The sequence below is a fragment of the Melopsittacus undulatus genome, chromosome 3 (assembly GCF_012275295.1).
Source record: "Melopsittacus undulatus isolate bMelUnd1 chromosome 3, bMelUnd1.mat.Z, whole genome shotgun sequence".
In the NCBI taxonomy this organism is placed as follows: Eukaryota; Metazoa; Chordata; class Aves; order Psittaciformes; family Psittaculidae; genus Melopsittacus; species Melopsittacus undulatus.
The window spans coordinates 100,297,250-100,309,626 of NC_047529.1; the positions used below are offsets into that span (position 1 = coordinate 100,297,250).

The following is a 12,377-nucleotide window of genomic DNA, read 5'->3' on the forward strand; positions in this document are numbered from 1 at the left end:
TGTAAGCTATTTATTTTCTTATCCATCTTAATTTTATAAAAAGATTTCAAATTTAATTCCTCGGGATGAAATGGATGAAATCACCCAAGGATTAATAGCTGAGATGAAAAAAGAGATGCCTCGGTGTCCTCCTACCTATGATAATCTTTATGAATATTTTTTAAGTCGGGTAAAGAAGAACTTGCATGTTATCCTCTGCTTTTCTCCAGTAAGTGTTTTTCTTCATATCTGTCTTATATCCATTAGTAAACTATCCTATAAGATGTGACAGGATTATTCATGCTTTATGTTTTTAAGGAGATTTAAAGACACACAAAAATTAACTTCAAACAAGAATTTAATGAAAATTAAAATAATTGAATTTTTAAAGTCTTAAGAAACATTTATATTTTTCATTAACCTGTTTCTTCAAATTTCATAAAATACTGAATATTGGAAATTTAACAAAACACATAAAAAAATAGTGCAGGATGTTCCAAGAAGAAAATTAGCAAGAAAAAAATTGACTATTTAGTTGTTCATATGAATTAAACTTTTTGATCAACCTAATTATCATATTGTAAATTGACAGTGTTGCTCTCTTTAGGTTGGTGAGAAGTTCCGTACACGTTCTTTGAAATTTCCTGGTCTCATATCAGGGTGCACAATGGATTGGTTCAGCCGATGGCCCAGGGAAGCTCTTGTAGCTGTATCCAGTTACTTTCTTTCAGAATTTAGTATGGTTTGCTCTGCATCAGTTAAAACAGAAGTTGTGGAAACCATGGGTCTATTTCATGATGTAGTTTCAGAAAGCTGTGAGGATTATTTCCAAAGGTAATATTTTATACAAACTTAATTAATCCCAAAAGTGTTGCTACACATAGTGTTTCTTGAACTCGTTCCGTTATATGAAGCAATAAGTGCATTGAAAGACTAATGGGTCTGCTATATCAAGATGCACAAAGGTCATGAAAAGTAATTACTATTAGGTTGGAAAGTCATAATTTTCATTCCTACTGTTCAATAATGTGCATAAAAACCATGTAATTGGAAATAAGGATTTGCATTACGAAGACATTTGATTTTGACTGAATTAAAGACTTGATTTATATGATCTCCTGTTTCATGGGAACTAATGAAATGGCTGTACATATCAAAAATATGGACTAAATTGATGTTGCCAATATATTATGTTTTAGGTTTCGAAGAAGAACCTATGTAACACCTAAATCCTATCTCTCTTTCATCAATGGCTACAAAGAAATTTATGCTGAAAAGTTGGGGAGTATTAATGAACAAGCAGAACGTATGCAAATTGGTAAGCAATATTGGGATGAACGTGTATTTCCATGTGTGTTCTCAAATGATCTTTATTTTTAATATTAGACTTTTTATCCATGATTGCTTAAAATCAGATCTGCTAGATCACAGCCCAAAACTGGTAGCATATAAGGACCCTTTCCAAGCACTTCAGCTAACACAAATTCATAATGATTCTCTTACAAAAATGACTTGAAGCTGCCAGCTTAATTGTTCATCTCAGTGTTTTTAATTTTAAACTTTCATGTTTTCAATTAGCACTCATAACAGAAAGTAGCACCAGAAAATCATAGAACCAGAATGATTAGGGTTAGAATGGACCATAAGATCACTAACCCCACTGCCATGGGCAGAGACACCTCACACTAGACCATGTCAGACAAGACTCTGTTTGGACATGGCCTTGAAATGACCAGAGAGAGCTTTGATTTACTAGAATAAAGAGAGGTAGCTCTAAACACAGTTACTAATTTATTTCTGGATTTGTCTATGGAAATTCTTGCTGAAAATCTGAATGCTTCACAATTGATTTATTTCTGATTTCTGCTGTATAATAAGTGGTTGTTACTTGTAATTATTTTCTAGCTAGGAATCTGAAATATGTAAAAATATAATTGAAATGTCCTTCTAAATTTGGATATCTTTTTCAAATTACCTAATTTTTGGCATTATATTAGTTCTTAATGTTTTTAATATTTCAGAGTATGTTTGAAGTTTTTGTCCGTTTGCATGTAGACATGCTTTTGTAAATCTACAAAGGCATCTTAACAGCTTAGGAAACTTCGTCTTTATGGGAAAAGGTCTTGTATATCAATTTAACAGAATAGAGAATCCTGTGACTTCATGACACAACATATCCTTGACATACCCCCTTTTTTAATTTTTCCTTTTTTCTTACCATTTTTACTTTTGTTTTTACTTTTTTACTTCTACCTTTTAAGCTTTTTTTTACCTTTTAAACTTTCTTTTTTACTATTCTTTCTTTTTTAAAAATTAAGTCTATATAATCATAGAATCATAGAATAGTTAGGGTTGGAAAGGACCTCGAGACCGTATAGTTACAACCTGCCTGCCACGGGCAGGGTCACCTCACACTAGACCATGTTATCCATGACTCTATTGAACCTGGCCTTGAATATTGCATGGATGGGGCATTTATGTAAGAATATATTTTATTCTGGGTAATATTCCAGCTATAAACTTTAGCTACTGTTTACACCTATAACTAAACTAAACCTAAACTAAACCTAGAAAGTATGGAATTTTCTTTTAACGAATCAAGCTTGTTTAGAATAATTTTGCACATTGTGAAATTATTTGTATCTATGAAAAGTGCATAGTAGGAACAAACATGATACTGTGACTGCTTACACCCACTTTCTCTCCTTTACACAAATTTAAATAGGAACTCAAAGTACAAGGCATTTGGGCTATAGAGCTAGACTGTATTATATAACCAGGAAGAAACAGTTTTAATTTTTCTGAATTTTATCTTTTATTTAATAGGTCTGTCTAAGTTGATGGAGGCCAGTGAATCTGTTGCTAAACTCTCTAAGGAGCTGGCACTTAAGGAGAAGGAACTAGCTGTGGCATCTGTTAAGGCAGATGAGGTAAGTATTTAAGTGTTAAAAAGCAAAAGGCAGAGGTTAGCACCAAGATATTAAATGTGGTAAAGTGCTATTGCAGAATTTTCTCATAATTTGTACAAGCCAAAAAATGTGCCTAGTCATCTAAAATGAGGTTTCAGCCCTTTCTCTTTAGCATGTTAATTCAGCTTTTCCTTCTGAAAGTGAGGCACTTTAAGACTACCTCAGAGGTTCAGTGCCTTCCTTGTTCTCCTCCCGTTTCTTACCCACACCTATAAGAATCAGGTTGCATTTTTTGTTTCATGTTTTTTTTTTTGTTGAAATTTATTAAATTTTAGGGTATAGATGCACTTATTTGCAGACAGAAAGTTAACATGATAATGGGACTTTATCATTTTAAAATTGCTCTAAGTTCATCACTTTAGATGAAGTTCAGTTCCATATCTTGTCTTTTACATTAACAATATGTCTGTGTGTTCACGAATTTGTTTGTCTGGTAGAAATCTAGTTTCCAAAATGACTTACTGGAAAGATATGTTAGGGAATGTATTAATATAGGCATTCTGTTTTCTGAAAGATGCCGTAATGCTATGATGGTGCATATTTAATATGCACTGGAGAGCAAACTTTGGGCCAGCGATGGCTATGGTACTGCCTGCCTTCTTCAAAGCCTTTAATCTGAGGAGAGATAAAACTATGACAGAAAGGAATAAAATTAAACTTCTGACATGTCTAGAGTATAACAGATATACTGGTAGAGTTCACTTTGTTTAAAATTTATGTTTTCTTTGCATTTTGAAATAGCTCTTTGGCAACCGTTCACATAGCCTCTTAGTTGTCAACTTCTTGAATAGGGCACTACTTATGAGTCATCAAAAGTAAAAGACATGGACAAATAATAAGAGAACAGATATTTATTTAAACTACATGTAGTATTGTTCATATTTTACATATTTCTTTCTTTCCTTTAGTACTGCACTTTATAGAAATCAGAATTGAATTTCAGAAAGAAAAAAAAAAGATTTGGGGATTTTATCTGTGGTTGTTTTCTTCATGGGTATTTGAGAGCATTATTTATGTTCTTGTAAATGTGTACAAAGTGCCTTGATCCTATAGCTGATACTGGTCAAAAAGATAACGGTATGTTACACATTCACAAGAGATTTGAAAATATATACACTGAAGAACCAGATATAAATGCATAACTTTATTCTGTGTCGTGGTTTAAATCAAGTCCCCCAACTCCCGGAGAGTTAGGAAGGCGAATCCAAAGAATGTAGCCCCCACGGATTGAGATAAGAACGGTTTAATTGCTAAGGCATAACACAAAACCCCTACTGCCATTTACTACTACAAATAATAATGATACAGCAAACAGCAAGTGAAAAGAATACAACACCCCACCAGCCACCGACCCATAACTCACTCCACCCAGCCCGGCCGAGCACCATGTGCTCCCTCCTCCATTTTTCTCCAGAGCTCTAGCCTCTACCCCTCCAGCCTTCTCTTTCCCAGTATGCCTCCTGGGCATCACGTGCTATGGTATGGAATACCTCATTGCCTAGCCTGGGTCAGGTGTCCTGTCTCTCTTTCCTCCCGGCCTCCCCCTGGCTGGAAAAAACCTTGAACAAAAACACCCTCAAAACATGCTCAAACCATGACATTCTGTGAATATGTTTATATAATGCCATGTATAGTTTGGTTAAGCTGTATATTTTCATAGAATCAAAGAATATTTTTCCTGTATAACAGCCTCTACATACCTGTTGTGTCTGATAAACATTTGTTCCACCATTTTGCTTTATATATTTAATGGTTTATTATCAATTCCAGGTGCTAGCAGAAGTCACGGTAAGTGCTGGAGCTGCATCTAAAGTAAAAAATGAAGTCCAAGGTGTGAAAGATAAAGCACAAAAAATTGTAGATGAAATTGATGTAGAAAAAGTGAAAGCGGAGACTATACTGGAGGCTGCTAAACCAGCATTAGAAGAAGCAGAAGCTGCACTGAATGTGAGTAGAGTTTTTACATTTTGATTAGTTTAGTACTATTTCAGTCCCCTGTGAAAGAAAGGCTAGAGCCACCATCATGCAGTTGTCACCATCTCTTCACAATTAGCGGCTTTGAATATTTATGGAGCTCATGTTTTGCCTTAAACACATGGAGATTATTTTATAATAGTTATTCTGCTTCCACTCTAATACTTGATCATTATAAAGGTGTAAATCTTTCCTAAAGTTCCACATGCCTTTAAAATATCTTTTCTTTTTAATTCAAGAGAATACTTCTTGTACTAAAGAATGGCTTATTTTCATATTTAATTAGCAATATCTTTCTTTTAAGATGACTAAGAAGATATCTCTTCCTTCAGCAAAAAAATGTTTAATTTGAAAAGAAAGAGGAAACAAAAGGGATTCAGGGCAATCAGAATCATAGTTAAGAAATTTGGAGGCATTGCTGTATTCTACATAATTTCATTCTTCTGCTCTGAGCAATTAAAAAGTAAAGGAAAAAAAATCTGGAATCAGAAATCAGTGATGTATTATATTTTTAATACTTTATATTCATTTACCAGAATTTATGCAACAATAAATATTGAGTGGAGAAGACCAGAAAAGAAGCATTGTTTGCTCTTACACTGACATTTAGATAACATAAATGAAACTTCTGAAAATAGTCACAATATTCACTTATAAAATATATGGGCTCATACATTATTCTGTGGTATAACCACTCCTTCTAGACAATTAGTGGCATGCATGTGTTTTGTAGGCACAAATTAATATGTTAGTTTTGAACTTGCAATAATTTATAATTTTTGTATTGGTTATTAAGCTAAGCAAAGTGTCAGTGATGCTGCTAGAAAATGAAGTAGTAGTACCTCATTCCTATAATAAATTAAAATCCAACAAAAACAGCCAGAACCATCTTAGAATAAATAATGACACTGAAGTCTTAAAAATCCAGAATAGTATTTTACCAAGAAAACTGCTTTTAATTAATTCCTATGCAATTTTATGATATAATTCTCTTCATTGAGTTAATGCTACTGTTCTATGTATTTAAAGTTGACTTTTGAGTGATGTCTTTAAAACTGGGAAAATATTCTTATTTAATAGATATTAATTAAATTATTATATTTTATGAAACGATGACCTTTATTAAAGGCCCATGAGTCACTTTTTTGTATGTACTTAGTACAAACTTACCCCAGAGAAAAGTATGACAAACGAACATTAAAATCAGGATATTAAATGGGAAAATAGAATAATGGTACTGATGCAGGATTCTGTTACATTTTTCTTCAACTAGACCATCAAACCAGCGGATATTGCTACTGTTAGAAAACTTGCAAAGCCTCCTCACCTAATTATGAGGGTCATGGACTGTTGTCTGCTGCTATTCCAAAAACCAGTAGATCCAGTTACCATGGATGCAGAAAAGTCTTGCTGCAAGCCGTCATGGGGAGAATCGTTAAAAGTAAGTAGAGTTTTCAGTGTTTCTCAAACATCAGAAATAGCAACTTGAATATCAGAGTATTTATGATGTTTACTTAAAACAGGATGGAATTTTGCAAAAGGCAAACATAGGGTTTTAAGATAAGCATAGTATATAAGTATAGAGTTTATTTCATAGTAAGTAATAGGTGAATTGGTTAGAGACTTTTGCAGTAGGGGCCTTAGATTTTCTTTGTCCTTGGTCCTGGTATATGACCTGGTGGCAAATAAATAAATAATACCAATTCTTGCTAACCATACATGAGATAAAGGCATTCTGGAAAAGACCTTTTCGTCTTTGGGAACTTGCAGGTCCACATCTAAACAGCCTTTCCTGATCCTCCCAGACTCCTTGATTGAAAGATTGACTGACTGAGACATAGTAGCTTTTACCATTCTGCATTTCAGTATCTCTGGCTGAAATTTATTTATTGGCAAGCCATCTTTTCCTTCTGGACTTTGATCTTCTCTCAGAGTACTCTAATTTTCCTACCTTCTCCTGCCATTCATTAAATTCTGTTCTACCTCTATTAGTGTATTAATTTGCCAATAGGATTACCTTAATATTTTTGTTAAGCAAATAACAAAACGTAAGGTATTTTTGAATATGAACAGAGCTATTGCTTTTTACTTAAGCTTCTTCAGAAATTAAGAAATTATCAAAACTTTATTTTCACAGAATCCCAGAATCCCAAGGGTTGGAAGGGACCTCAAAATTCATCTAGTACAACCCCCCTGCAAGAGCAGGGTAACCTAGAGTACATCACACAGGAACTTGTCCAGGCAGGCCTTGAATATCTCCAACGTAGGAGACTCCACAACCCCCCTGGGCAACCTATTCCAGTGCTCTGTCACTCTTACAGTAAAGAAGTTCTTCCTGATGTTCACGTGGAACCTCCTATGCTCCAGTTTACACCCATTGCCCCTTGTCCTATCACTGGATATCACTGAAAAAAGCCTAGCTCCATCATCTTGACACCCACACTTTACATATTTGTAAACACTGATGAGGTCACCCCTCAGTCTCCTCCAAGCTAAAGAGACCCAGCTCCCTCAGCCCCTCCTCATAAGGGAGATGTTCCACTCCCTTAATCATCTTTGGGGCTCTGCGCTGGACTCCTTTTTCCACTAACATTATGAAAATGGGATAAGCAGTTACTCCAAGAGTTCCCTTTAATGTGTAAAACATTTCTTAGAAAAAAAATTTAAACACAATAATTTTCCTTTCCAGAAGAATTTAGGTCACATTTCATATATGCATAAGCCTTTTTCTTGGCAATCTTCAGGTAAGTTACAAATGTATCTCTGAGGCTTTATCTTAGTTAATTTCTTTTAATAAATGCTGCTTCTCAAATGCTTTTTACATGCCAACATGGGAATGTGGAAGATGAAAAGTACATCAATAACTTTCAAGCGTAGTTATTGGAGTGTAACTGCTTAAACTCCAGGCATGTAGGAGTTACTACTGAATAGCATACTTATAATATTAACTGTACGAATTTCCTCTTCAGAAGAATTTTAGGAACATTTTTTAACATAGTCATTTGTGAACAAGCTTTTGAATGTAAAATGTGCAAATAGCTTATAAACATCCTGTATTGTTTTTTGCAGTTTATGAGTGGTCCATTCTTGCAGAGTCTGCAGCAGTTTACTAAGGATTCAATGAATGAAGAGACAATAGAATTAGTCCAGCCTTACTTTAACATGGAAGACTATACACTAGAGCATGGTACAAAGGTGTGTGGTAATGTGGCAGGGCTTCTCTCTTGGACACAAGCCATGGCAAGATTTTATGCTGTTAACAAAGAAGTCTTACCTCTTAAGGTAATACATTATCGCTTGCTTTGTGTTTTCTTTTTATGTAATGCAATTCCATTTACTTTAGTAGTAGGATCTTAAAAATATATTTAGATAACTTTATTCAGAAATAATTGCCTGTAGACTTTAGTTGCTAAGAATGATAAAAGCAGAAAACCCCCAAATCCTTGTCTTGATTATAGACAGAACACTAAAAACAAAATTAGTCTAAATAAATTATATTTTCTCTGGTTTATTGTATGCAGTGGATGGTGTTTTCAATCTTTGCATTTATTGTAACTACCTTATAATTGTTTTCAAAAAGTTATACCAGGATCTTTATTCCCTCTCTAAACAGTCTCGCAAACACAGGTTTGCAGCTATTTTACCTTCTTTGTTTTCACATAACTTTGTGGAAGGATTAATATCTTGCCCAAATACTGGCATTACGGAGAAATTGAAGGTTTACTTCAATAAATAAATCATGTTGCTATAGTGTGAACCAAACTGAGTAAAACGTTTTTAAAATTCATATTTAACTTAGTGTGGGTGGTCTTTTTTGATGTTTGTGAATATTTAAATAAAAAAATTAGATGTAAAAATAATATAGAATCTCAAAGGCATTGATTGTTGCTTTTTGGATTCTAAGCCAAGTATTTAATCCCTACACGTAGCACAGTTTACAAAAAAAAAAAAAAGTCAAAGGGGAAAGTGTCTGAATGGTGCTTCCAAATCTCCTCCACATTTTTTTGTCACTGGTAGAACTGCTGCTTAAGAAAGTAACAGTAATGCAAGTGGATTATTAAAAAAAAAAATTAGTTTCCTGTGTTCAGCATAAATATCAGTGTAGGGAAGATTCACTAGTTTAGAACTATGATTTTGTAGTGGGTAAAAACTATACTGTTGGCTAGTAAAGGACCAGTACCATGGTGTTGTGATTGTTGGTTGCTACAGAATGTGCAAATTAAAAAGAAATAATAAAGCATATAATCAAGCAAGAATATAGAATGATTTTTCCTCTAGGCTAATTGAATGTACATACAGATCAGAAACCTGACTTCCTTAACCAGTTTCTCCAAATGGACTTTTTTTTTTTAAATAATAAATTTGACAATATATATAACTATATATACTCAAGGAACCTTGAGTACTACATTGTTCTTTAATTAAGAAGTAATATTTACAGTATGTGACAGTATTCAGATTAAATATTTTTAATATTTATGTAAATATTAATATGAAAGTTATTTTATATATTGTCTCATGATTACCAGATAACCAGCCTTAAAATAATTCATCAAATAATATTAAGATCTTCTATGATTATTGTTCTAATATTTCTTCTCTTTGCAGGCTAACTTGGCAGAACAGGAAGACCGCCTGAAAGTAGCTAATGCAGAGTTAGCAGAGGCTCAGGCAGTTTTAAATGAAAAACAAGCTGAATTGGATAAAGTGCAAGCAAAGTTTGATGCAGCAATGAAGGAGAAAATGGTGAGATCAGTCTTTTATTGTTATGAAAAATGTTTCCATACAATGATGTTATGTAATCATGAATTGATACAAACACACATTTAGGACCTGCTAACTTGAATGACGTGGATGAGGTTTAGGTATAAAGAGAAGATTTTTAAATCTATATTCCCTTATATTTCTTTTTTGTGAATAGGAACATGTTAGACAATAGGTGCACTTAGACTTCTCAAGAGTGATTTTCAAATGAATAGAATAGTCACAATAAACACAATAGAATGAAAATATATATAAAATAACTCTTCAGTTTTTTGCATTCTATTATTAAATTATGTAAGACATTTTCCCAATCTTAGGACTTACTGAATGATGCAGAAACATGTAGAAGAAAGATGCAAGCAGCCTCTACGCTTATAGATGGACTAAGTGGAGAGAAAGTCAGGTGGACTCAGCAAAGTAAAGAATTTAAATCTCAGATTAACAGGTATGAAATTCATCAGAGAAAAAAACAAACAACCAACAAACCCAAAACAATGAAAAACCTCACAACAAACTAAAATCCCTATTAAAACGACACTAATTATTTGCAAATTCTGAATAGCTAGTAAGCAATTTAGTAGCTTTAGAAGTTGTATTTTTTTCCTGCTGGAGATATTTATATAGTTAGACAATTAAATGAAGTATCCTGAAATGTGGATTTCCCTCACGTAAGTGAATACCTGAGTGTTGCTTGCTTGTATTTAATACTAATAATACAGACTAATACTTCTGCTTTGGGGATTTATTTCCAAAGGGATTATTTCCAGTGTAGTGATATGCCTCTATTACAGCTTTTCCTGTCCCTCTTAATGCTGCATCTTGTTCCAGTGTTACCTGGCAAAGTGAAAAATTCATGTAGGCAGGAGGTAGAGATGATCTAAGGCTAACTCTGAGAAGGAAAAAGAAAGAACTCCTAGCTTAATACTGGATAGTTTGATTTTAGTTATGACATGTTTAAGTAAAAGGAGCCCTAGAGATCAGATAGTAACTTTTATCCTATAGTCTGTTCTTTGAAACATGTGGAACAGTAGGTCTTATTCTAATAAACTTGGAAACTTGAAAGTCTCCATTGTGTTGCTATCCAAATGACAATATGTTGAGCAATGTTAGAGCTAGAGGTTCTAGTTGTCTAGAAAATAGGAAAGCTGTCAAAATGGTTGTTAGAGGTAAAGAGCCTGAAAGTTTAGACTGGGCTTGTATGGAATGCTTCTGTTTCCATAAATTTCATACAGGGAAATTTTACATGTCTATTGAGGTCTGCTCATTCCAAGAGAATGAAGGTTGTAACTTTAGATAAATATTGTATTGCAGACATATTTTTAAGAAATAAACCAATTTCTTCCTTCAGTTATAAAAGAATAAATAGTCATCTGGGCTTTATTATGTTGTAGGGTTGAATATAATGTTTTCATATTATACTACTCTTAAGTTCTGCCGAAAAAAAAAAAAAAAACAACTTTTTTTTTGAAGCATAAAGAAGCTATTTGTTTGTCTCAAAGAGCAACAGTTCCCTCCTTGAATTGTCCTCAGAACAGAAATCTTCTGGTGTTTCAGAAGCTGGTTGTCTAAATCTATAGAAATTGAAATTCTATATCACCTTTTAATTTTTATTTTATTCCTTTTCTAGACTTGTGGGAGATGTACTGCTCTGCACAGGTTTTCTTTCATACTGTGGACCTTTTAATCAAAACTTCAGGGATTTTTTGCTTAAAGATTTATGGGAAACTGAGATGAGAGCCCATAAAATCCCCTTTACTGAAAATTTGAACCTGATTTCTATGCTGGTAGATCCACCAACAGTAAGTTCTTGGTGATAGATGGGTTTAATTTCAATGTCAATTAATATATTCTGTGACTATTAGCCAGCATTATGCTTGCTTAGAAAGGATCTATAATCCCCAGTATTGCTGTACAGTGTGGTTCTGTGGTTTCCTAATGTTCCTGGCAATTTCCACTAAAGATTACATATTATAAACAAGAGACATACAATTAGACAAATGCTGGTATGTTAATACACTTTCAAGTACTCATAGATATCTACTAAAACAGTTCGGTTACTAGCCTTTTTTAGGTTGTCAATATTATCTGAGTCTGGTTTCAAAAATAAATTTAATATAAAAAATACATTTAAAAAAAATGCATAAAGTCTTTCCATTCAACATGAATGAAGGAGAAATCAACCAGAGAATGATGCCAGTGTCATTCAGTAAATATTAAGCCCCAAAAGCCGTTTTAGCCTGGTTTTCTCTTAATTGATCAAAATTTTTAATTTGGCTGTCCAAGTGCCTTTTGGCTTTCTTACACTTTTAAAATATTTTTTTTTTTACCATTAAATACATCAGAAAAATAAAATCCTGGAAATATTTTTCCATCTGCATTAATCATTTTTCAGGAAGTTCAGGTATGCATCCCTTTGGGTTTGATGTTCCTGTTATTTCTTAGAACAATTGTAACTGAAGGATAATGCAGTGAGATTTTATTCCAAATTACTCTCTTTTTTTGTTGTTGTTTCATTTTGTATTCTCCAGATTAGTGAGTGGAATATTCAAGGGCTGCCTGGAGATGATTTCTCAATTCAGAATGGTATCATTGTCACTAAATCAGCTAGATACCCACTTTTGATAGACCCACAATCTCAAGGAAAAACATGGATTAAAAAGAAAGAAAAGGATAATGATTTACTGGTGAGCA

At 33.4% G+C, this 12,377-nt stretch overlaps 1 protein-coding gene across 1 annotated transcript in view; it reads left to right on the forward strand.

The window, feature by feature from the left end:
* Positions 1-12,377, forward strand: part of DNAH8 (dynein axonemal heavy chain 8) — a 138,785-nt gene that overhangs the window by 95,484 nt on the left and 30,924 nt on the right. Inside the window, 11 exon segments of the mRNA XM_034060769.1 lie at positions 44-208; positions 587-813; positions 1,179-1,297; positions 2,806-2,909; positions 4,719-4,895; positions 6,196-6,363; positions 7,992-8,204; positions 9,531-9,668; positions 10,004-10,131; positions 11,314-11,485; positions 12,215-12,370. Coding sequence (XP_033916660.1) covers positions 44-208; positions 587-813; positions 1,179-1,297; positions 2,806-2,909; positions 4,719-4,895; positions 6,196-6,363; positions 7,992-8,204; positions 9,531-9,668; positions 10,004-10,131; positions 11,314-11,485; positions 12,215-12,370 — 1,767 coding nt within the window.